Source organism: Aphis gossypii, chromosome 2 (assembly GCF_020184175.1).
Source record: "Aphis gossypii isolate Hap1 chromosome 2, ASM2018417v2, whole genome shotgun sequence".
NCBI classification, from domain to species: Eukaryota; Metazoa; Arthropoda; class Insecta; order Hemiptera; family Aphididae; genus Aphis; species Aphis gossypii.
Window position 1 is genome coordinate 8668842 of NC_065531.1, and position 26995 is coordinate 8695836.

General features: G+C 24.5%; 1 protein-coding gene and 1 long non-coding RNA gene across 5 annotated transcripts in view; one reads left to right on the plus strand and one right to left on the minus strand.

Moving 5' to 3' along the window:
- LOC114124924 (protein O-mannosyl-transferase TMTC1-like) overlaps nt 1-26995 on the minus strand; it is an 89990-nt gene that overhangs the window by 937 nt on the left and 62058 nt on the right. The window contains exons 13-15 of one of the 3 annotated variants that reach the window (XM_050199548.1): nt 25272-25407; nt 22710-22887; nt 19840-20079 (exon numbers count right to left, since the gene is read on the minus strand). In XM_050199548.1, coding sequence (XP_050055505.1) covers nt 19987-20079; nt 22710-22887; nt 25272-25407 — 407 coding nt within the window. In that variant the 3' untranslated portion in view covers nt 19840-19986. Of the gene's footprint in view, nt 1-19839; nt 20080-20152; nt 22581-22709; nt 22888-25271; nt 25408-26995 lie in introns of those variants that run through there. The other 2 variants (XM_050199550.1, XM_027988370.2) reach the window with 2 other exon arrangements.
- LOC126549657 (uncharacterized) lies at nt 19140-20394 on the plus strand. 2 transcript variants are annotated; one of them, XR_007603769.1, is made up of 6 exons: nt 19140-19378; nt 19443-19557; nt 19813-19935; nt 19993-20081; nt 20150-20214; nt 20300-20386. It is a non-coding gene; the product is annotated as an uncharacterized LOC126549657 (long non-coding RNA). The 2 variants fall into 2 exon arrangements; XR_007603768.1 differs by lacking the exon at nt 20150-20214 and having other exon boundaries at nt 20300-20394.

Sequence of the window (26995 nt, forward strand, 5' to 3'; positions counted from 1 at the left end):
AACACATTTAGAATTTTATACAATATCGCTTACACGTTAATAATTTTAACGGCATTGGTATTCTAGACAGAATAACTGTCGAGTTCCGAACGATTTTATCTTTAGTATGAATATTATATTATTATATTATAGACACGCATTATCACACAATGATACAATAATAATAATAATAATGATAACAATACAAGCTGTCACTGTGTATATCCGATACAGTGTCCATAAATCGAGTGCAATATACGCATATTATACATATAATACATTATAATATTAATCACGCATATTGTTTCATAAAATCGATACCTTTCAATCAAAATATGAATTATACACAAATTAAATTCGAGTGACAAGTTGTATCACATAATATATATTTTGTACTTTATATTATATAATAGATACTACTTTTACGTGTAAACTACAAGATTTTCAAAATAAATTGTATAAGAGGAAAAATATTTCAATTCGTAGAACTTTTAAATTCTTAAATAACCCAAAATAATTACTTCTTTAGATTGATAAACTACGGATTAAATAAAAATAACTGCAGATTGTAAATTTCAGTTAAAAATTAATAAGATTTCGCTTTTAGAGAAAATATTGATAAAAGAAGAAAAAAAAAATTTTAATTAATACGTCTGTGGTTTTACTTAATTATTTATTTTAAGAAAGGATATTATTTTTTTATTTTGTCGGTGCATACATTTTTTTCGCATCTTCCTTACATATTTTGTCTTCTGTAACTGATTTTGTTTTAACAAGTTTTTTAACAATTTACTACCATATTTTTACAAAAATTGCTTAGTTAGAAAATTTTAGTATAATTTTTAGTGGTTTGATTGTTCTAAAAAGACGCAAAACATGTATTTTTTTATTAATAATATTTTTTATAAATGTTAGCCGGCGTATTGTATAGGCAATTTAGGTACATCAGTGTGTAGGAAAGCAAATATGATGTGAGAATAATATCAATATTCATTATGACGCATGTTAACGCGCTAACAACCGTTCAACGTTAATGGTAATCTACTACTTTTTAAATAGGTAGCAAATAACAGTCATTTCGTAGTTTAAAATATTATAAGGCAAGGGAGTAAATTTTTTAGTTATAACAAATTTAACTTTTCTTAATCAATCAATAAGTGTTTAGTTATAGCTTAGGTATTCAATTTTTACAATTTATATTATTATTAAATATGTAATTAATTCTCCTATTAACTAATTTAAATAACAATTTTAAACGGAAATCATACCCGCATTTATTGACTTTGTCTAACTCCGTAAAATATTTCAAATTTTCGTTAATATTGGAATCAATTTTATAGAATTATAATTATGTAAAATATTTAAACTTTAAAATGACCATAACTCATTTTATAATTAAAATATCAATGATGCAGTTCTGAATAACTAATAAATATTATTTCAGTCTTAATTGTTTTATAATAAACGATCGTTTCAAGAACTATATTAATAAGTAATTTTCAATGCAGTAAAAATGTAATACTACATTACAAAGGTTTACACAAATTCAAGAAACAATAGTTTATAGTTACATTCGTTTTAGCATGTTTTTACTATAGGGAGTATACACATTTGGAATTAATAACTATATAATAATGGACAATAGAATACGATTAGTCTAAGTAAAAATTTTAACAATTTTAATTTGTGCTTAAGGATTTAAGAATTTCATAGATAATAGATATTGTGTTTTGCAAATCGAAGATAATAATATAATACAAGTATTCTTGTGATAAAACCTTAACGTATAAAAAATAGTTCAAAATGTTTGGGATGAGGTTCCCTTGCAGTGTCGTTAATTAATTAAAAACCATTGGTCTACCTGAAGGTGGTTGTTTAAATGAAATAAGGATGCAAAAGACCAAATACTTTTTAATAATTTTCGAAACGATTTTTAATGTGTTTAATGTTTATCTAACTACTCTCAATGAACTATAGAGTGCTGAATGTTGAATAGGTTACACTTTTAATCTTATATTTATTTGTATTGAAAATTAAAAAATTGTCTTTTCTTTTTTATCACGCTATAATAGTTTATTTGTATTATTAATTACAACATATACACGTACTTAGTATCCGATATTTCTATAGTATGTATTTATTGTTAAAAAAATATACAAATTAAGAACGAATCGATTTTTTTTTTGGAATATTTAAAAATGTTACAAACAAAGAACAGCGTTTTTAATCATGTTTTTGCTGTCGAAAGAGAATAATCGTTAATAATAAATTATCAAACAGTTCATAGTTAATTAAATGTTAAATAATTTATAATATTGGCAATTTTAAACAATTAACTTAGTAGTTAGAATATACATCATACACTATTTGATTAGTTAAACAATACAAACAAAAAATCGATAAAAGACAAGGATTATCAATTTGAATCATTTACTCATACTTCGAATTTTCCTTTGTATATCATACTATCGATATAACTCTCTTAAAAAAAAAAAAAAATACTACGACAATTAAATCACTACCTTGCGGTTGACCAACCTTTCATCGGTGGATTTATTTTGTCTATCCGCAGCAATGGGTACGCAATGCGACGGAATTACACCGTCGCAATAATGGACGGTAATAGGCCACCGCATCGTCACGATCTATATAATACATGCCACGCATACAGGAATATCGATTTTATAATATTGTCACTATGATATCGGGCAATTTTGTGGCAGAAAAAGGAATTATATTTACGGAAAATCTTAAATTTTGATTATTATAAAAAAGGCGCATTTATGATTAGAAATATCTATAATATATATTGTAGGATTTTTCATCATTTGAATCTCTTTAGTAAAGTTAATCTTGATAGTGAATTTACTATGCCATACCTAAACCATAGCTGTATTAATGTTAACGAGTTAAAGAAAGAAAAAAATCCACTAAGGTAGTCGCGTATTTCTTTATAGACTATAATAGATTTTGACTGTATTTTTTCATTGAATTTAGGTCACTGTAATGGATGTGTTAAATTTGAATTTTTTTGAATAAGAAAAACGACTTTGATCAGAGGCGTTGTGTCAATCTCTATTTCTAAGGATATATTTTAATTTATTTATTTGACTGTTATAATGAATTATTTTTTTTACTTACACCTTAGTTCTGGTATTTTTAACTATATTTTTAAAGATCATAATATGTCATTCAGTTATATTTATGTTATAACTATATCGCTAATTAATATTATATGTCTAAAAAATGTATTATTAAAAATTAAAGTTAATATCGCACACCACAGAATACTGAAAATACTTGTACTTCAGCGAGTATCATAAATAATAGTGAAATCAGTAGAAAATAGTTTCAAATCCCTTCGATTATTATTTTTTAAATAACTAAGATTATTAGAAGGAAATCATTATTTTTTAATGTTATAGATTATTAAATTTAGGTTGAACATTTTTTATTAAAATTCTTCAAAAATTGGAAAAACCTTGAATTTAATTTAAACATATACAAGACAAAATTTCATATTCAAAATATATTATGCATTTAATTATTACTGCTTTGATAGCATTCAATACATATATATATATATATATATATATATATAATCTATTATAATAAACCTCTGTTTTATAATATATGCGTATAGGACGTGTAAGTAATTGTGTTATTTTTAATAAATTAATATACCTACTTAACTATTACTTTTTTTTATTATATAAAACAATCAATGATTTCGAGTGGATTTACGGTGCACATATATTCTATAGGTTATGGTACATAATATTTTATTTTTTTGTGTGATTATTTCGAGGAAAATAGCATCGTCAAACTACACTCGCCCTATGTTTTTTTCATTGTATTTAATATAAGATCTCTAATATTATTATTTACAAGTTAAAATATGTAACATACAAACAGGTTAATTATGTTTATATCAACTAAGTTATATCTTTGTAAAAGTGTGTTATTTTTAGACTTTTATAAGATTATAATATTTTAGGTTGTTCGTTGTTGATTTTGTTATTTATTATTAAAATTGAAAAATTGAAATATATTTTAGAAATTTCTAATAGTATTACTCAGCGTACGATAAAAGAATCACTCTGTACACAGTATGTTTATCAGGGAAAAAGTGTACAAAAAAAGCCTAGAAGGGTGGTTTATAACAATATAGCTCATAGAGCGTCGCTGGTGTTATTGTGGGGGACATGGTTTCCGTATGTATGATATAATATATACTTCGACCACTTACAAGACTTTTCACTTAGCCCGTTTTTGGTGTAGTCATATATATATACGCATTTCAGCGTTACAGGGTCGGTCGCCACGTATTATACATTTATATACTTATACGATGTATTTAGAACTTTTCACGCGAATTGTAGACCGGATGTAGTATATTAAGGCTGTATACGCGTTGTTACTTCCGGATGCAATGAACACACTGATTTTGTGTAGATTCTACAAATACTGAGATCCATCCAAACGTGTTTTGACGAACAAGGATAAATAACGATTGATTAACACAAATCCATTTACGACAACGATCACCCTAATAATTTATCATATATTATATGTACTGGTCACCAGATAAAAATAATACTGTAGAAAAAAATAAAATAAAATAAAATAAGGAATACAATTCGGATAAGCCAATTTTGAAAAGAGCTAGTGAATATAATATACAAAAGGAGATATTTATAAGTACCTATAATATACATGTGTATATCACGAAGTATTACCGTTGTGTGTTGTCCCGCATTGAATCCGATTTTCGTCGATTGTGTATATTTTAGATTTATCGGAATCGCTACGCTTGAAATATAAGTGGAAACTGTTGTATCTATATATAATGTATAATATGTATACATACTAGTCTAAGTAGGTACGCGTCTCTGACAGAGTTTTAGTCACACAAATCTATACTTATTGAGAGCTATTCAAGGTCGTTTTGACTATAGCTGAAATAATATACATTGCTGTAGCACTCTGCTGGCCCAATTGAAACAGGTTTCTCCTTAAAAGTTTTAGAAAAGTGTGAAATAAAACCAACGAAAAACACGTAAAACAATGAACGAATGATTCACCCATGTATGTTAAAAAATATAATAATATACGCTTTTGACGGGACTATATACGTGCTGTAGTGTACGCGTAGGAGGATATTTTTATATAGGGCAGCTTCAGGTAGTATAAAAACAGTTTTTTTTCTCTCTTCTTTCATATATTCATTACGAACCTTATTCCCATAATTCATTTTTAACAACGCAGGCGGCTGCTCCGCGTAGCCCCTATAAATCGTGTCCTTTAATCCTTTTACAGCCATATTTCTCGTTGTTAATAGTGAAAAAGGTCGGAAGGAAGAGACCTGAGCTAAAGTCATAGAAAAAATTGTGTATACTGTAATAATAATAATAATAATAACAATAATAACAACAACAATGACAAGGAAATAACACGTGTTTAGTTATCTTTTACATTTAATACGTTTTCAATTACTATTTTTTGCTACAAAATTCGTTTGACGTTAATGTAAAAATAAATACTTGAAATCTTATATTTTTAATAGCTTTACACTTTAGTATCAGTATATATTTTTTCGCTTACTTGAGTATAATTTAATACATTTATGTGGCATACGGACATATTTCATAAAAAATATTTTTTTTTTTTTGAAGGACAAAGATTATAGTTATCATTTAATACTGTTGAATTTCTATCACTGAGTTTTTATTTATTTATTTTTATTTTTTGAATATTAGAATAGAACTTTAATTATGTTTCAAGTGATAGTATCTGATCATAATTAACGATTAAACCATCAAAACTTCAAAGTATCCATTACCACTAATGTTTTAAAATAACTTTTTTTTCCATACAAAACAATATTTTAAAGTTATATTTATTATTTTATTACATTCAAAATTATACACTTTAAACCATAAACATAAATTTAGCAAAATAATGTCGAGATAATTTTGAGTCTCTAAATATACATACACATTTTATATTATATATTGTTGTGTATGAAACTCATTTTAAGCAAAATATATGAAACATTTTTAGTCAATTAGTATTTTACAGTTTTATAGTTTTGTATAATTTAAAAAAAAAAAAAAAAAGTATTTATACTATATTTATACTTTAAAATATAAATTATATAAAGCATCTTACTGAAATAATCACAACCTAAATGACATGGTTAACTGATAATCGTATAAGTAAATAAATTAAAATATACGAATAATTAAATTAAAGCTCTTATCATAGATGCGCTTGATAATAAAAAACTAAAAATACTACTGGCACAATTGTATGATTAATATAGCTAGGATACTTTATATACTAATTTTGCATCGTTTTATGCAGTGTTTTTTGAAATATCTCATAAAAAATATAACACAAGTAATTTTAATTATACATATTATGATATAAGTTTATAAATTTAAATAAAATGCGTTAAAATGATTTTTGATCCATAGTCTATAGTTGGTCAAATATTTATTCTGTTAATCCAACTTTTTATACATGATAAATTCCGGCATAAATGTTGTATAGAAAATTATAGTCAATGGATCTTAATCACAGTTTATACTGCAATATTTAAAATCTAAGCTTACGTGTTAAGTTACTGCGAGGTGGAGCCGCTTAATTATACTACAAACTAATATAGTTTTTTACGTAATATGACTATAGGTATCGGAAATAGGATTAAGGAATTTTTTTTAACAAGTTTAGGCTTAAATTTATATAACTTTTGGACATAATATTTAACTTTTTAATTACACGTTTGGTCACTTATATTTCTTTCCATTTGTTTGCATAATATACTAATTCCAAGTCTATTAATGTTAACCAGAAGACAACATAAGGAAGTTTGCTAATAGTCTTTATTTTTATTACATCAAAAAATAGTTCTAATTTTCATATATGAAATTATTTATTTTTTTTTTTTTAAATAAGTTTCTAAGAATTGTTGTACAAGTTTTAATTTTTCTTCGGTTCCTATTTTTAGTTCTTATGTTATTTTTCTTCCAATACTGTTAATTTTTAAATTTATTCTGCTTGAATTTATATCAATTAATTAAATTTTGATAATGTCGATGTTGTTTATACAATTGTTAATTATGTTTGAATGGAAAAATTCCGTGCTATTAATCATTTAAGGGAGTCATTTTGAATAACCAAGTCATGATTTATAGATCAGATGATTAAGCATTTATTATATTACGTAAAACATTTGACTATCAGTTACAGTTCTATGCCCAAACACGGTATAAATTTTCAAATAAATTTTTTATACTGCACCCAAAAGTGTTACGTCTGGAATAACAGGTGTGATTAGGTTGGTACAAGTGCAGGCATTTGGGAATATAGGATAGTTGTGGATAAGGCTTATATATATATTTATATGGAGAGAGGCCAAGAAAAAATCTCAGTAGTTACATTAGCGTTTGACCGTAAAATTCACGTCACGCGCACAGGTATTATAGTAGGTACTTGTGTCAATATTCAAAGCTCGGCCACGTCGCCCCTTGTAACCCGTCAACACTGATGCGCCTTAAAAACGCCATCAGTATTCAACAACTACAGTGGACTTACCCTCGTAAAAAAAAAATAAAAATATAAATCCCTGCTAGCAAAGGGGAAATATTATTACTGTGGTACGAGGCTTGTACAAAAGAGAGTGAGATAGGGAAATATATGTATTTTGTCATGTATACATTTTTTTATATTACGGCACGAGCAGTGTGGAACGGTTATGATGGAAAGGAGGATCGCAATGTCCGAAGATTTTTGTTCACGTGTTCCTGGGATAATAAAAATTCCGTTTGCATAGTATAGCATCACGAAACTCTGTGGTCGTGTCATTTAATATACTTATGCATGTGTATGTACGTACAGTGTAAGTCAAGTACATAATTTTGATTTATAAGGGTAACAGAGCAGAGGCGGAGAAAAAGGAAAATTTCCGAAAAGGAAAAACTCCTTCAGTTCGAAGGTTATTGTTTGACATTTTACGCCTTTATTTTCTTTTTTTCTTACCATTGTAGAGCGGCAAACCTGATTACGTGCAGAAAACGTGAGAAGACATAAATAACTGACACGCCATCGGCCAAGGACTCTCAGCTGTACCAGTGATAAAATTAATGATACTAAAATGGTGCACGAAGCGCGTACGATCGGATTGGACGAGTTTTCCTTAAAAACGAAAAATGTATTGTTATTTAGTCACCTGTCTGATTGCTCACATTCACACACAGTTAATGTTTTCACTGTAGATTTCTATCATTATTATAGTGCGACCAACATTATTGCGCAATGTACGTACGTTGTTCGTAAGAGTCGGTCAGGGAAAAAAAGAAAAAAAAATAATTTCTGTAACTTTTTTAGATGTTTATTAAACAACAATGATTACCTGTACCTATATACTATATATGATATAAGTTTTTTAGTAAACTCCAATGACTTGGAAATAAAAACAAATAATCTGGATTGTTTATATAAGTACCTCATAAAGTATGCAACCGGAAAGTTGTGAAATGTGAAAACGCTGCTTATTTTGTATTTATAATGCAATTCTACTCTAACGTGCCGGCGAACTGTAATTATAAGAGGATATCAAAACGGGAAAAAGAAACGAGAGTAGATCGGTAATAACGAACCGATAATCATTATCGGAGCATTTTATTACCTAGATAGTATGATAATAATATACTATCTGTTCAATCTCAATAACAATAATAACAATGAAAACGAGCACAAAATGATATCATTTATAATGGTTAATTTTGTAAAAAAAACGAGCACTCTGAATAATTAACGAATATTGTTTATTTAAAAGTGTAATTTTTTTTTTTTTAATTACGTAAAATTATGAAGGGCCAGATTTTTAGTATTAATGACATAAATCGTAATTATCTTTATATATATATATATATATATTATGTATGTTTATTTAAATTTTTCGTATAAATGTATGAATTATTTAAAACGGTTAGATAATTAATTTATGGTAATATAGTAACTGAAGAACATAATATTATGTTGTATAGTAGGCATCAAGTATTACTAATAAGTGTGCTAAATTTTATCTCAATGATAAATCATTGAATCTGTACAGATACGGCTAATTATCCTATGTATTAAGGATATTTACATAATATTACGTTATTTTATGTGATAAATGCGTATACATAATATCATACTAAATAGATATTAGTAATTAAGTTTTTTTTTTCTGCTAGTGATTCGGTAAGATTAATTTAAAATACAATGGTTATTATTACTAATATGCATCATGCAAATTGTGAATTGTTTTAAATAAATAATTTAAATATAATGAAAATGATATGATACGTATAATACAAATTATAATAATTATAATAATAATATATAGCAAGATACTGAATATTCTGATATACTAACTGTGATTAAGTTAGCAATAAAATTAAAGTTAAAAATTTTAGTCAACTACTTTTAATGGAAATGAATGAGTATAATTTTTTTTTTTTACATTCCAGCTGTTTTCTTTAATATTTTATATAAATTTTATCTAGATACGCTTTTTATATTTTGCTTTTGATTCTATACTTGCATCTTTTGGATAACATTTTTCTCCGCATTATTTGAACATGATATTTTGAAGATTTCTTTTTTAGGTCTATTGAATTGTAAAAATGTTTACTCACGAAATTTTACTACAATCTGCAGAGCAGTAGAATACACAGACCCTTTCCTTTTTAACCACATTTCTCAGACATCCCGCGGGATGGGAAATGTTTGAGCAGACTACTAAGGACGTTTATAGCTTTTGATTTGTAACATAATCCCAGGTTTTTTTTATAATATTACTTATATACATATTATATTTAATACATATTTTTTTCATTTTTTTATTTCAGCCAACTTGAACGGGCATAACTCTTGGACTATAGAAGATATTTTAGGTTATACTATATGCACATCAAAGTGCAATGTATAATATTAGTACGATGAAAATAATAATATTAAAACAAAAAAAAATGGTTCTTGGTATGAAAATATAACAGTTATGGTTTTTTTTTCACAACTAAGATGAAAATTGCCAAATTACATACTTACATTGAACAATTATTCACAGAGTTAAAGTTTAATTAATTTATAGATTTGTCATTTGTTTTTCGTTAATGAAATAAAAATGCATACTAGAATTGTATTAAACTAAAGATTAAACAATAAAAAAGTTAAGTTTATAGTGTAATTTTAAAAATAAATACATTTTATTTAGAATGGTCACGATTTTAAGTATTAAAGTTGATTAAAATTGTAACAGTTATTATTGTTTTCCATAGTCATAGTCATGAATACTAATAAACAACTTGTGAATTAGTAAAAGTCTGATTTAAAGAAAAATTTGAATTCAATTGTTAATATTCAAATTAAAAAAAAACATTGATTTTTAGTATGTAATTGAAATAAAAAATGTCAAATATTTTTAATTAATTGAGTAGTTTTTGAGAATAAAAATAATATGATTTAAAATTTTACTCAATTAAATGTATAATATTTACGTTAATGATGTTTTGCATAAAAATTAAACAAACATTAAAATATATAAAATTCAAATTTTAACGATATTAAAAATGAAAATATTGTATTTTTTTTTAATTAAGTTGAATAATTAGTATTTTAAAACAAAATGATATACATAACTGCATCACTGTATTGAATTTATATGAAAAAAAAATAATAGTAACATAAAAGCTTATAACAGTATGTTTATTAATTTTACTGTCTGAATTCGATATATTATACATTATACACACCCATATGATAATATATTATATATATATATATATAATAGTAATAAAACAGTAGTTCCGGTTACGTTCGGCTCTGTACCGACAAGCCGTATATAGTACTATAACAGAAATTGCTTTGTAGGCGAATAACACGCATTTTGTGTGTCCCTCCCATTCGATGTCAATTTCTGCTCTGGGCTTTGGGGCGGCAGTGGCAGTGGTCGTAAATTTTAATTTCAAATGGTTTTTGGACGCGCCTATCTATTCCCACACCCCGATGTAAATAGCATCTTGATGTGACATTTTGTCTAGGTCACGTATTTTACCCACTGAAGTTTGAAAACATAATAATAATATACAACATACAGTATCGTGTGTTCGAAACAATATTGGTAAAAATGTTTGTTTTCAGATGACTCCCGACACAAAAATATTTCTGAAATAGACATTTTCTTACAAAAGAAGAGTACTCGCATATATTTCTGGCCTCTCGAAAACGTGAGGCCCTCTCAATAACAATAGAATTTCTCGTGGCTAGTCTCATACGTACACTTATACTCGTATAATATATAAATATAGTAGTGATGGAGAATAATACAAATATTAATATCATATCACTGTAAACTCATTCAATTTTTTTTTTAAAGGATAAGGTTTATAAATCTGGAGATTTGTCACTGATTACGATTTAATCATTCAAACAGTAAAGATTATAGATAATAATAAAATAATTATAAAATAGACAATAATTATAAAAACAACGATATAAAACATTAAAAAAAAAAAAATGGTGAAGTGATGTAAATTAAAAATCATTCTTGCTGTGATAACAATTAGAACGAAGTTCTTTTACACTTTTAAGAATGACCCATGAGCACGATGGTCTTTGATAAAAAGATAAAAAATAGACCATTATTTATCGAATTTACGGCGAGGATATTTAATGGAGGTGCCCCGAGCGTATAATAGTCTCCCACTCAGCCCGCTCGCGAAAAATCGTTTTTGCGATAAGAGCCCCGAGTACCTACCCACCAAAATTATAAAACTACATAACAAAAAAAAAAGAACTATAACAAAAACACTTCAAAATTAAATATTTCACTTCAATTAGAAGACAAAATAAGACGTTGAGCATATTGTCTTTGGAGAAACTAAAAAAAATGAAAAGTGGAAAATAATACAAGTTGTAGATAAATATGTATGGAATATTATATCATAATAATACATGCGTGACGATAAATTTGTAGTATTCGTATCGTATGTCGTGTTAATAAATTCTAAAATTCGGAAAGTGTTTTTAATAATAATAACGAAGTCAAATAAATGCGTCTGTTAATATAACGCAGTACGTGCAGCGCCTATATAAAATAATACAATACCTACTGCATTAGTATACAAGTACATTTACGAAATACTCATATTTCAAATGGTATTTAGTTTCGATGTAAAACTGTACTTTTTTTTTATCTCAAATTATTTCTTAGTAAATGATATGTTACTATTATATGGTTTTCACGTACACAAATGTCGTAATAAAGTCTTTCTAAATTGATTCACCAAGATAAATACGAAATTGTCAGATACCTGCAAACAAGAAAATTTTGTTTAAGTGCACTTAGTAATGAGTTTTTAAATAGCCGTTTGTTTATTTTTAGATTTTTGCAAATTAACACTATAAATACCATATTTTTAAATATACATCAGGATAATTTACCAACAAGTTCATTTTATTTATTTATTCATTATCATTATTTTAATGGCATTTAAAGGTTGTATCAAAGCATAAAATACCGTTAATAACTAACTAAATATACTAGTATAAATTTAACTAAGTAAAATAAAAACCATCATTTTAATAATAATTATAATAAAAGAGGGAGGTTACTGTCTAAAAAAAATGTGTACCCCTATATGATATTTTTTAAATGTTTTAAAAGAATACAAGTATTTAAGAATATATGGTTCTAAGTGTACTTAAAAACGTAAAAATAAAAATACGAATAAATGCATAATTAATGAATACACTAAGGATAACCATACTTGATGAATTTCTCACTATCTATTTTATTTAGTACCTATTAAAATGTAAATATTATTTATATTATTTCTGTAATCCAAGTATTATACAACGCACTACAGTTTTTTAAATTCACATCCTTTGAACAGGGGAGGTTGAAAACGAACGGCACGCTCTTTTTTTCATTAAAAATGACAAATATATTAATGGAGCTGCATATTAATATAATAAGAATAAAATGTATTTGTCATTTTTCGGTGTGCTATTATAGTGAACATTTGCACTTGTGTTCGTATTTATTACAACATAAATGCTTTTTTTTATACAGTATTTATACATATTTATATCGTGATATTATGTTATGATTGATTAAATGCAATTTTATAAATTTTTAAAAAAAATCTATGCATCAAAATAATTATTATTATAATATAATAGTTTAAAAATATTATAGTTATTATTAATTATGTACTGTTTTTTTTAATTTTTTTTTTTTTTTTTAAATATTATGATCAAATATAATAATGGATGTAATTATATTATATTTGATTTTGTTAAAAAATATTTTACTCAATTAGTCACTAGAATACTCAAATAAATAAATTATTTGAATACCTAAAAAAACACAATAAAATTTCATATGGAGTGTGAATATTACTATTGGCTTAAAATTCGAGGAAACTACTATAATAAATCATAAAACAAAAAAAAGATCAATGGATAATCAGATATTAAAAATTAATTATTGACAATGCTCATCACAAGTGGGCAGTGGGCAGATTGTGCGCTTTGTTATTTATAACACATTGCTATTTATACTTTTTTCTATATAGGTACATATGCACGAAACAAGTCTAACTTATCCGATATGAGACTATATTCCCAGTGGAGTGAGTTTGAGTTGGAATCTAGATGACGTAATGGAACAACAGTATGATAAACGGCTGCATGAAACTGAATTGTATGCATCATGCTATCAATCCAACTTATAATGTCGTATATTTTAAATTGTATTTTTGTTGAGAAAAACACATTTTAGTCCACAGATCGAGGATAAATTATTTGTAATATTTTTATTTTGTTATTTTCTACATAAACAAATTATATATACATACATATATATTTATTATTACAGTGAAATTTCTATTTAAAGAAGTCTCATGGGAAACAAAAAAAAAAAAAATAGTATTATAGAGGAATTCGTTAAATGGATGTTTCATTGTATTAACAGTTATTGTTATATTGTTAAAAACAATCATAAGAAAAACCACTAAGTAAACAAAAATATCAGGTAAAGAATTTTATAAGTATCAATAATACTTAATAATTATTGAAATAACCAAAATATCATATTACACTAATTTATGTGTACAATATGTTTTATTTTGTTTATGTTATTTAACATTTAAATTTAATCGGATAATCATGTTTAGATATTTTAAAAATAAATAATAAGATTAATGACTGAAGTAATCGGTATTTTTTTGTATCATAAAATAGTTTAAGAAGTTTTACTTGTTTACCTTGATAATTTACATTAAGCTAACTTATACTCATTTATTGATAGTTTATCATAATAAAGCAATATATCAATTGATAATGTTAAAGCTAAAACGAAAAGTTATTTAATTTTTTTTACGGTTTTCTAAAAAATATTGTTCAACCATGAGTATTTGTATGCGTTTGCAAAAATAATAAAACAATGTCTGTTTTATTATAAAATCATTATAATAATATTATGTATTGTTAATTTTTAATTTTTTCTGAAATGTCACAATACAATGCTCTTTGACAATAAAAAGTAAACAAATATAATGGATTTTATAAACTATAATTACATTCGCTTATATTATGCATTTTAATCCTATAAATGGATTGATTCTAAAAAAAAACTATTGTTAAATATTAAAATGAAGGAATTATTAATTAAATTATAACCATGCATATATTATGTATTTGCATAAATTAAGTGATGTTTGCTTTGTATGTGAATACAATTAAAATGTGTCAATGATTGTCAAGTGTCCTTTATTTTTATTCATAAAATAATATTGGTTAATATTAGAATTAATAATAGTAATAATAATAATAAAAACAAAACTTAAATCTTAAAAAAATTAGAACAATTACAAATTCGTTTCTAAACACGTATACCTAATATCTTAAGCTTATAAAAGAGTCTAGTAACAAGAAATATTTTTTGTACTGAAATCTATCAAATGTCTCAATTTTGTAAAATTACTAAAATGCTGTTTTATCTCTCAAATCACACTCTCCACAAAGACATCTCCATTACGAATACACAAAACGTAGCTAAAACCTTTTACAAACTTCTTCTATTCAATTTCTATAACTACTGCAATCATCTCTTTCCCATTCTTTCTATTCTTTTCGCCCCACATAAAGATTGTCTAATTCGAAAAATAGTGCTCATGTTTTCTATTTAAATAAAAAGCCTCATGTATTGGTTACAATTATGAATGGATCAATCGCGCAATACTAAATATCCACCTATTAAGCACATCATTTATACTTATCGTAACAATTAAATGTAACAGATTGTGAAATTTAGCTATGATAAACAAAATAACATAATATGACGAGGTTTTTAAAATAAAATTTAGGTCTGAATGAATCTAGGTGTAAACTACACTTGTAGATATATATTTTTTTTAATTTTAGACAGAATTTTTTATTTAAATGTTCTATTTTTCATCAAAATTAAACTTCTTAATTTTTTTTGGTAATATTATAATATTTGATACATAATAGACTAATTTAATTTATTTAATTTATTAAAATAAGACATACATACACTCACCATTATGAACATTTGTTTATCAAAACAAAAATTTTAAATTGAACTAAAATAGTTCATATTAGTCTAGTATATGAATGAAAACATCAAAAGAGATATTTTAAGATCATAGCAGTTAAATCGATATTATAGTAGTTGAGATAACGTGATCAAAGGCGTATTATAGTATTTTAGTGAAAAGCAATTTTTAAAATATTGTGGTCAAAAATACAATCAAAATATACAAGATTGAAGATATAAAAGAGAAATAATAATGATGGTCAAAGGTCCACCATAAAAATTGAATTAGAAAAATATATCATCAATAAAAAAATAGGTAAAATAATTTAAAAAAAAACTGGGATGAAAGGTGATTATGGTAAAAATGTAGCTAAAATAAGAAAAATGTATTGGACACAAAAATAAATTAGTTACCTATAGGTGCATAACATACACATTGTTAGTAAAAAATAAGTATTATACTTTCGTTTATGACATGCTGAGGAAATAATGACGACTTGTGTATTGAAATTTAAGCTAGGTTCTAATTGGTATTGAATTTCATCATTTCCAATTTATTGCAACTACATAAAAATGTATGAGGAAAGAACGACTAGGTTTCAAGTTTCAATCAATGAAATCAGAATTTACTATATAAAATATAAATACACATAAAATGGTTTAATGAATTTTTTTGGCAATGCTATTGATTCTGAGTTTAGTAGTCCATACCCTAACGATACGATGCTAACAAAGTAATATTGTGATTCGAATTCTACCCAGAAATAGCAATAAAAGCAAAAAAATCAAAAAATTACATTTTCTGATGATTTTAGTTATGCAAAGCACGTAAACAGTGTTGAACATCAATATATGACTACGAAATATTTTTTTTCTATGGTAAAAAAGTTTGTATTTATATTATATTTTTTGAAACTATACTTAAATATAGACCCTTCTTATTTAAACCTTATATCGGATGATTGCTTTACGTGTTATATTGAAACAAATTCAATAAATATATTGGAATTCGTTTGCATAATAATATATAGTAGTTGAGATACAAAATTTGATTTATCATATTACTAAAACAAGATCGGATGTAAATCTTATTTGATCTTTAATTTGTTAAAAAAATATTGACTTCAAGTATATATAATTCTGTTATTCAAACAATAAATAATTATTTGGTAAATATAAACATATTTTAGTTATGGCCTAGGTATTTTTTGTTTATTTTTAAAGGCAATACAAAAAAAATAAATAGATAAATAAAAGTAATAATAACTTAAATTTACTAATTAATAAGTTTAATACTTATAAAACAGTGATTTACAATATTTTAGGAGACTTAGGTCACATTAATTACTCGAGTAGAAGTGGTTACATACCACATTTTATAAATGCATATAAATGCACAAGCAAAAGCAAGATAATATGATCATTTTAGTATAATACATTTTATTTAGAAAAAAATAATTACAATAATTAATATTAAAATACTGAAGTAATGAATAGTATGTATAATAATATATTATACTATACTTGAGTTTTGTATAGGAGCTTAAAATATATTTTTTTTTCTCATAGAATGAGTACTTGCATTAACCAATGGTTTTTAAATTTAAGGCCACAATAAAATCTAATGAGAAATATAAGATGGATATGCTTGATACAAACGGATCATATTATAGCAACGTTTTTAATTTCCATTTGGCACTATGGGAATATTCAGGAATGCAAAATAATGTCATGATGGTATATTGCAGGTAATAAATAAAAGTATATTCTTATTTATAGGAATTGGTTTTTTGAGAAATCTGATTTTTTTCAAAAAAATGGTAAGTATCACATTTTAGTATGGTTTTGGATAATTTGTATTACATAAAATGAAGATTTAAAATTATTAGTTTTTAATATTAAAAAATATATTATTCAATGTAATCTTAGGGCTAATAATTAATAGCTAATAATTTATCTTATATTTTATATTATCATCATATTAATCATGATGAACTTTTTTATTGTTAAATTAAAATTATAAAATAATTATAATTATTTTAATCGTGATTTGTAAAAGATATATTAATTTCAGTTTATATATATATATATATATAATATATGTTTAAATATACTTCAATTTTTTTTCATATTATAACTTTTCACTATATAAAATACCCAAAATTATACTTTAAAAAATTATAACATTAAATACCACATTTATTCTTAAACGTTAAATGAATTACGAGGGACTTAGATAAATATCATAATATAATAAATAATTTTTTTGTTTATTAAAATTATATAACGAACTATTTGAGTTAAACTTTCAACTTTATAACAGAAAAAATCAAGTTGCTTAGAAATATTTTGTTAAAAAAACAACCAGTTATTGGAAGTCTATAATATACGATTATCATTTTAAATATCAAAGTTACTATAAAAAGTGAATCAAAAAATATTTGTGTGAGTTATAAGACACAAGCATAATATAAAAAGTTAAGAATACTAATGACTGTGTTAAGACTGTTTTATTAAATGGTAAATATAATTCGGTAGAACAATTATCGCTTCTGATATTAATTGTTTTAAATATTTAATCCATGAGTATGTTCACAAAGAAAGATAATATATTGTAATGAATAAATAATTATAACTACAATCTAGAGAGAAATATCATCTCATCTATAGTAGATATACGAATAAAGTGAATCTTAATAGTAAGTTATTGGAAATTTACAAGAATATTATATAAGAAATTTTAAAATGACTGTTTATGATTATCATAATTATATGATAATCTTTGGTAAAGATTATTTTAGGAACTATCATAATATTATAGTATAGATGTGTATTGTGTTAAAAATAATGTGTTAGTACTTAGATATAATAATTATTATATCTAATAATTGTAAACTAAGAAAACATCAAGACTTATATAAAACACTGCAAAAATATTCGAGCATAATTATAATATATTGGTATTTTGTTAAATGTACAGTACTTCCTACAGGTTGGGAATAGAGATTACAAAGAATGCAGGAAATATTGGAGTAAAATAATCACGTAAAGGTTACAAATCAAAAACTGAAAATTAATGCAATCCAAGAAACTATAATACTACCTACTTCCCTTAGGAATCCTATTGAAAAATAATTGCATTTTTGTTGAAAAATGATATAAATATGTATAATAATAATGTTAAGGTATAATAGTATTCGCTGGGTCATCGCTTCATAATATTATTATGCTCAGACATAGACATAATATAAATGTTTGAACGTCGACCCTATAACATTATAGTATAGAAATATTATGAATCATCCGTGCGGTAAAAACACAATGTTTAATACATTTTTACAATTTGTGTTATCAGTTCCCTTTTAGAAATCCAGCAGGAATCGGTGTAAAACAACATATATCTATAATAATACTAAAAATAAATAAATAATTATTTACGTGTGGTATCTAAGTCAAACTATAAATAAGTTATCGAAACTAAAATGCTTCAAACAATGGAGTAACTAGGTAAAATACTTAGGAGACAAAATATTATATATTCAAATCTAAACGATTACCTAATTTATTGTATTTAAAAAATTTAAAAAATTTAAAAACTCATTTTATCGTTGAATAAAACTAAGTAATAATAGCTGATAAAAAAATATAATCTAAAAAAAAAAATGATGTGATGATAATCTTTTAATTATAATTAAATTAAATATTATCTTCGTGTTATTTTTATAATTCAGATAATGCTATAACGTTAACAATATATCAACATACGAAAGGAGAAAAGTGCAAGTATACTTAATACAATAATTTAAGAAAAAATAATATTTTTATTTTATAAATATACTATTTTCAGTGCTTTCATTATTTATTTTGGAAGATTTAAAAATGTCTATTGATGATATACGATACCTTTACCAGTTAAGCTCTCTATTTGCTGCAACACAATTTTTCCACTGGATTAATTAGAAGTAATTTTCAATAACTATTTAAATATTATATTATAATTATACAATTATAAAACACTCTTTTATTTCACGTCATATTTCATTATAGTTTTCTGAATATTGTTTTATTGTATCATATGCATATCATTTTACCACGTAATTCTTGTTAGTTGTACACGCATGTAGTATCGGGTTTTTTTATTCCACGTGACTAGTTTATAAACTCTTATTTTACTCTATTCATTACAACGTACTTTATACGATGTACGGAAAATATAGGTAAGACAATCATCGTCACAACACACACAACATTCATGCACGCAGGCACAGAAGCTCTCATTCACAGTGGCGTTAAAGGACTTGTCGCATAATGTTTTCAGACATACGGACACTAACGTTACGGTTCGTTACAGCGGTATCTGCAGTCGGACTTAAATATATAATAATATAATATTATAGTGTACGGTACCAACATACATAATAGTATTTTATAACTTTACTTTCCATACCACATCGGTTGAAAAAGGAATTGACTCCGATGTTTTGCTGTAAGTAGAAAAAAATAATTTAATGAAAACTAGATAAAACTCGTAAGCGAAATTAATTAATGTAACAGTAGTCGGTAAACAAAAAACATACTCGTATATTGAACAATATGCAAAGAAATATTTCACATTATAGGTATTATAAACAACAAGCCCAGAAGTATTTATATGTCCATTGTAACTATTCATATTTATAATAATTTCAATATATTCGATTTTAGATAGACGTAAACGTATGGGGAAGTCTGTGAATCAAGAAATCTGAGTAGTTTTAACTCTTTCACCCCTCATCTGAAGTAACCCAAAACACTTAAAAACAATAATTTTCATGTTTGATTATTAAAATTGATAAATACTTTTACTACATGAAAAATTGTTTATTTATATTTTATATGATATGTTTCGTAAACGGCACAGCCACTACATGGAATTATTTTTTTTAAATGTTTTCTTATATAAATTATTGTGATGAACGTGAGAAAAACAGTATTTTTCTAAGATCTTATAATATTGTTACATACTTTTTTAATTAAGAACATTAAGATATTTTAAAATATAACGACATCAAAAATTATAATCGAATTCCACTTATATAATGGCAATTACAAAACCCCATAAACTATTATCAATGTAATGCTTTTAAGTACATTAAGTCCCAAAGTAAGCATTACACTTTCAATAAATAAAAAAGTAACATTTTAAATATTTTTACGTATAACAGACATGTGTTATTTTGTTTATCAATTACATGTTTTATGACATTATAATTTTCGCATTTAACAATATTAAAATGTTTTGTTATGCTATTTTATATATATTTATATATATATACAGTATATCAGTACCTTGCAGTTAATGTCACAAAACTCTATTACTGAACATAATGATTGATAGGAAAACGACACTATACATGAATTGTTTTAATTTGTATGGGAAAAAAATTGTGATGATACATATTACTGATCGTTTTTATAATAGCTTATCGAGCACACTAGTACACTGAACAGAATTACAATAAAAGTCATGTTATGATATTATATTATTTACTTGAGTATCGCCATAGACAATAACACTAAATCGCGTGCAGATTTTTCATCGTTAATAAAAATTGTTAAATTATTATTATTTTTATGTTGCATTATGACTATGTGAAACTACACTATCTTAAACAAGTAGGTACATTAATTTAAATACATGAGCATAATTAACAATTATATCGTTAAAGTACAATACGATGCATTAAAATATTAGAATATTCACTCAACTTTGAACCATATGTTGACAAAGGAAACAGTTTAATTGCATAATTTTAGATTTTTTATCGTTACGGCAAGGAGGATAATAAAGTTAAAGCAACAAAAAATGAATTAACTTGATTAAATATTAAATAAACTTTTTAAACAAAACTCGTTTATTTTTTAGAAGCAAATAATTAAAAAATAGCTCGTTAAAATTAAAAAAAAGTTTAAATTAACTCCGTTTTAAAAATTCTAGCTCGTTAAATCCAATCCTTAGTCGCTGGTGTAGTATATTACGCGTAGTCTACACGAAAAATTCGGCGTACTTTCAAATTCTCGCTGATGTTCCTTTTTTATTTTATCACATTATCGTATTTATAACGACAACGAGTTGTAATATTACGATGTACGAAAAGCTTATTTTTTTTAAAGTCAAAACAATAAATTATAATAATAAATGTTAAATCGGTGTAGGATTTCTGAAATAAAAAACAACAATACGAGTACAACAGTTTCACAGACAAACTCAGCAAAATAATTAGATAGAACGTAATAATCTTTAATTAATAATAATAGTATTTAATTATTAAAGTATAAAATGTAGTTAATAATATTATATAAGTACTGTATGATTGATTTGATTCTAATGAGCATAAGATACCTGATCCTGTATTTTAAATGTATACAAGTAATAATAATAATATATACATATATAACATAATATTAAACTCCCTAAAATTTAGTGGGAAATTATTTAAGAAAATATATTATTTATACCTACTTATTATTTAGAAAAAATAATAATAATAACTGTGCTATTATAATTTTGTCAAACAAAATAACTCCTATAAAATAGGGTTACCAGTTTTTAAATTACTGCTTGAACTGAATTATACCAAAATACTGAAATACCGTATAGAATTGAAACAGCAAGATACTTCAAATAATAATAATAAAAAAAATACTAAATGTATATTTGTTATGTTAATAAAATATTTATTTTCATTAGTTTATACTGATATTCATTTATAGTTTTCCAGTATATGATGCAATTATGGCTATGATATAAGTAATATGTTTTTTTTTCTTTAATGATGATATTTATTATCAAAAACACGATGAATATTTTTTAGTTCCAAGAAATTATTTAATAATAAATCTGTTTAATTGCACTTTTGTTTTCATGAATTGCACAATGTATAGCGTGTCATGATTTTTCGGAAAGAGTTGCGTGAAAAAAAAAACAAATTGGAAATGGAGGAACCTGGAAAAATGGAAAGTTAAAAAAATATAAAGGATTATGATGACCTTTTATCAACATTCACCACTACATAATTATAGTAACTACGTGCGTATGTGTAATAATTATTTAGTCATAATAATTTAAACGTACGTTGCACATTGACATTTTGCCATCGGTGTTGCGTCGTCGTGGTGGCTCGCCAGCCGAAGGTAGTGGTGCCGTGGTTTGGCCCTGTTTGTATAGCTGCCATCCCTTGACGTAGAGATCGCCGGCGAACACGATCCGACCTCCACCGGGCACCGAGTGTCTGCGTCTCGTCGACTGCCACCTGCACCACAACAAAGGTCAACGGACCACTGATAATTATTAGGGCTTTTGCGTATTGTCCGCCGCAAGCGGATGACGTTAAATTAGATTTACGACTAAAAACCCGCCTTTGCTGTACGTTGCACTGTTGAAACAGAGCAATATATAGGCTAACGACATTGTAACCCTGTAGTGTGCAAAATACAACAGCGATAATATACGAACTCGAAGATGGGTAAAAAAGTAATTTAAATAGTTTGAATTATAAAGCAAAATAATATATTTTTATCTTAAAACGTTACGAATGACCCATAACATTAAAAAAAAAAAGATTTTAGGTAGTAATAACATTTCGTATACAACATATTATAATACACAGTTAATGGCGCTATTAATGAAGCTTTGCATGGGCTGTAGACTAATTCTGTAAGCTGTAGCTTTTTGTATGTGAACCATTTAAACTTTTGTATTTAAGTATAAATTACTTTGTACATACGATGTTCATAAAATATACGTATTAAAAATAATATACTACTAAGATGTACTAAACAATAATTCAAATTGAATAAAATAAATATATTATTTTAATCAATAATTTTAAACAAATAAAAAAAAAACAAAAAAAAAAAAATGTATACAGGTTTCAACTTTAAAATTGAAATATAAATATAGGTAGGTTTTGATATATTATTTATGTAATAACAATTTATCTGATTAAATTAAATTTTATTAAATAATGCTTTAACCCTTAGCAGACAAAGTATAAAAAATGATAGAAATTTAATTTTGTTTGCGTAGTTCATCGTTTTTATTTTTTAAAACACATACGAAATGTGGATTATAATTAAGGAATTTGAAAAATTGGACATAAAATAAGTACAGAGATAAAACTGCATACAATCTATCACTTGTACCTTCAAAATCGAAAAATCTCCTACCATAGTCATCAGAAGTTAAAAAAAAAATCAATATTTTCTCCTATTTATCCTATTTATGTATTCATTTTTAAAAATTTAAAAATAAGTAAATCAACAGTGACAAATCAAAGTTTCTACGCGTTTAAGCGGAGTAATAAACTATAATAGTCCGTATTGTGAAGAATAAAATTATGATATAGTGTATAGTATTAATACACAACATAAAATTATTCAAATGACTATAAATGAGACTTTTATGTCAATATTCAGATTTTGTTAAAAAAAAAATTGGATTTTATCGTAGGTATATAAATGTGTTTTTTTTATAATTATGAAAATAATATGAAACTAACCGGGTTTTTTTCTGTATCCATTTACAATACAACAATTTTTAAAAATATTAATATACATATTTTTTTTTTTATTTCAAAATAGTATCGTATAATATGACCATTCAATGCTATCTATAAGAATTAATAGATACATTGAAAGATAACTGAATTTAACACTATAACAAAAAAATAAAATAATAAAATTATAATTTGGTTATAATTTTCAACGCAAACATTATTATATACTTAAAACGTATATTGGAATTTGGAGTGCCTATTATTTGCAACTATAAGCATTTTGTTATATCTTTTATAACGAATTTAAAGAAATAGTTTCCATTGGATATTTATGTTTGATAAAAGTTTATTACTTTATTATTTTTTCTATAGTGTTATAATATTGTATATTTTACAACATCAATTTAAACAATGTTACATGATTGTGCTTATTCATACACTATTAGTTATTATACTTACAAATAAACAAATAATGGTTTAAGTTTTTGAAGTTAAATTTGAAATTATTTGAAATATTTATTAGCATGGATTGTTTATCCATAAACAGTATTTTTATTTAATAATTTTTAATTTGGCATAAAATTGCTAAAAAAAAATATATTAATTATTGTTGTGAAAATTGTAATTTAATTTTAATTACCATTTTGCACAAAAATGATTTTATTGCATTTTTTTTTTATGAGAGATACGATTGATAAATTTTGTATTTGTGTTTATTACATAAACAAGTTAGAATAATATTTTATTCATTTCTAGCCAATAACATTTTCTTTAGAAACAAAAATAGTATGTACTTTTTAATATTCAACTCGAAACATATACACTAAATTTAAAAATATATGAAAAAAAAATGCATTAAAAATAATCTAGAGCTACTATTTTTATTTCATATGATCATCGTATAAATTAATTAAAACTGTTTTATTTCTAAGAATATAATATATTTGATATAAATATAAAAAATAACTATAATAGATATTAAAAGAAAATATCAATAATTTATTTATTAAATTATCATTGAGATTGCTATTTATTAATTTTATTTGCGAAATACAGCTATCCCAATGGTACTTCAAAGTTATAAAATATTTATAATCATTAATGCATGTTGCAACTAAAATTATTTATATTTATCTTACCATGTTATAAGTCTGTAAACTCTGGATCTTTGTCCTAGATCTCTAAGTACACGGGCTAAACCCAAAACAGACTCCCTGTGTTCCATATTCACAGCCATAGCTCTTTTGTAATAAACTAAAGCCTCAGCCACACGACCTGGAACACAATTATTTAACCAAATATATCTATTAAAATATGGCACATTTTAGCCTTCAATATGCGATTCATAAATATACATGCACATAATATTTTAATGAATTAAACTAAACGAACTACATGAATTGTTATTAAATCATATTTTACTAAGTAAAATATATATTATGAAACATCTCATCAGTGGGATTATAATATTACCCAAACATTAAGTAAATTGGATAGTTAATATTTCGAAAAAAAAATGCATTATAACTTATTATTATTAACCACTCAACCACTGTGTTTGTAAAAATAGTATTATTTTATTAATTTACTTCAAGTGCCTTTCCCTTCTTCTTTTATATTTATTATGATTTTATTTTCTAAAAAGAAATGACATGTTCCTTACATAATAAGGCTTCATTACAATATTGGCCTTACTTTATATTCGATTACATAAGAGGCTTTTCTATGAGAAATAAGGTTTATTTCTCAATAAAATAATTCCATTGTCGGATTACGACAAAACGGAAAAAAGGTAAAACGTACCTATCATCTTTTAAAATAGGATTTTTTCCCCAAAGATATAGGAAGTTTATATTGAAGAAGTCAATTATATGTTTTTGAAGTTTTTTAGTTATATACAAAGGACATCCACTGTTCATAATATTAACTCTGAGGTAAATTTAAATAATTAAAATTGAATAAAAAAAAAAAAAAAAAAAAAAAAAATAATATAGGTTAAAGTTTGAATGGTTATTTATTGTCACTAATAATAGTAATAAAATTAATTATATTACATAAAAAAAAAAACAACTCGGTTTGTGGTTCTCAGTATAATATCCATATAATATAATATAAATATTATTGTGTATAAATAATTAAATTTTTTTTTGCATAATTTGACATAGTTTAGATTTGTTATCAAAAGTTTCATATTTCGTAACACAATACACAAAATACAAATACATATTTGTTTATTGTTGACATAAAACATTATCCGTATGTAATGTATTGTTGTTATGTAGTTTTGACACTTGTAAATTTACTTAACATGTATGAACTTGATTATATTTTTAAATTATATTACATACTTAAAGCAATTGAAAAAAGTCTTAAGAAAATACATAATATATGATATATAATTTATATAAATAATGATGTATTATTATTATATTTTTTTAACACTATTGTATAAATGATTATTAAATTTATTATTTTTAATTTAAAAATTCTACTTATATATATATTATTATAATATTGCTTATAATAAGCCACATATAAATATTTGAGTTACTATTTTTATGAGTAAAAAATCTTTAAATCATTTGTGAACAGTTTTGAAAGTCTTATCAAACTAATTTTTCCAGATAAACTCATTAATTAATGATATTCATATTTTATTTAGCGAAGACTGAAGATCAAACTTGTTTTTAGATTTACTATCTGGTTACTGATAAAATTATAACGTCAAGTTATTGTTATTATTATACGAGATGTTAGTTTGTTATAAAATATTTTTATTTTAATGTTGATTTTATTCTATTAATTTTATTCTTATAACTAAGAAACTGAAATATTAAAAAATTGTATTCATATAATAATTTAT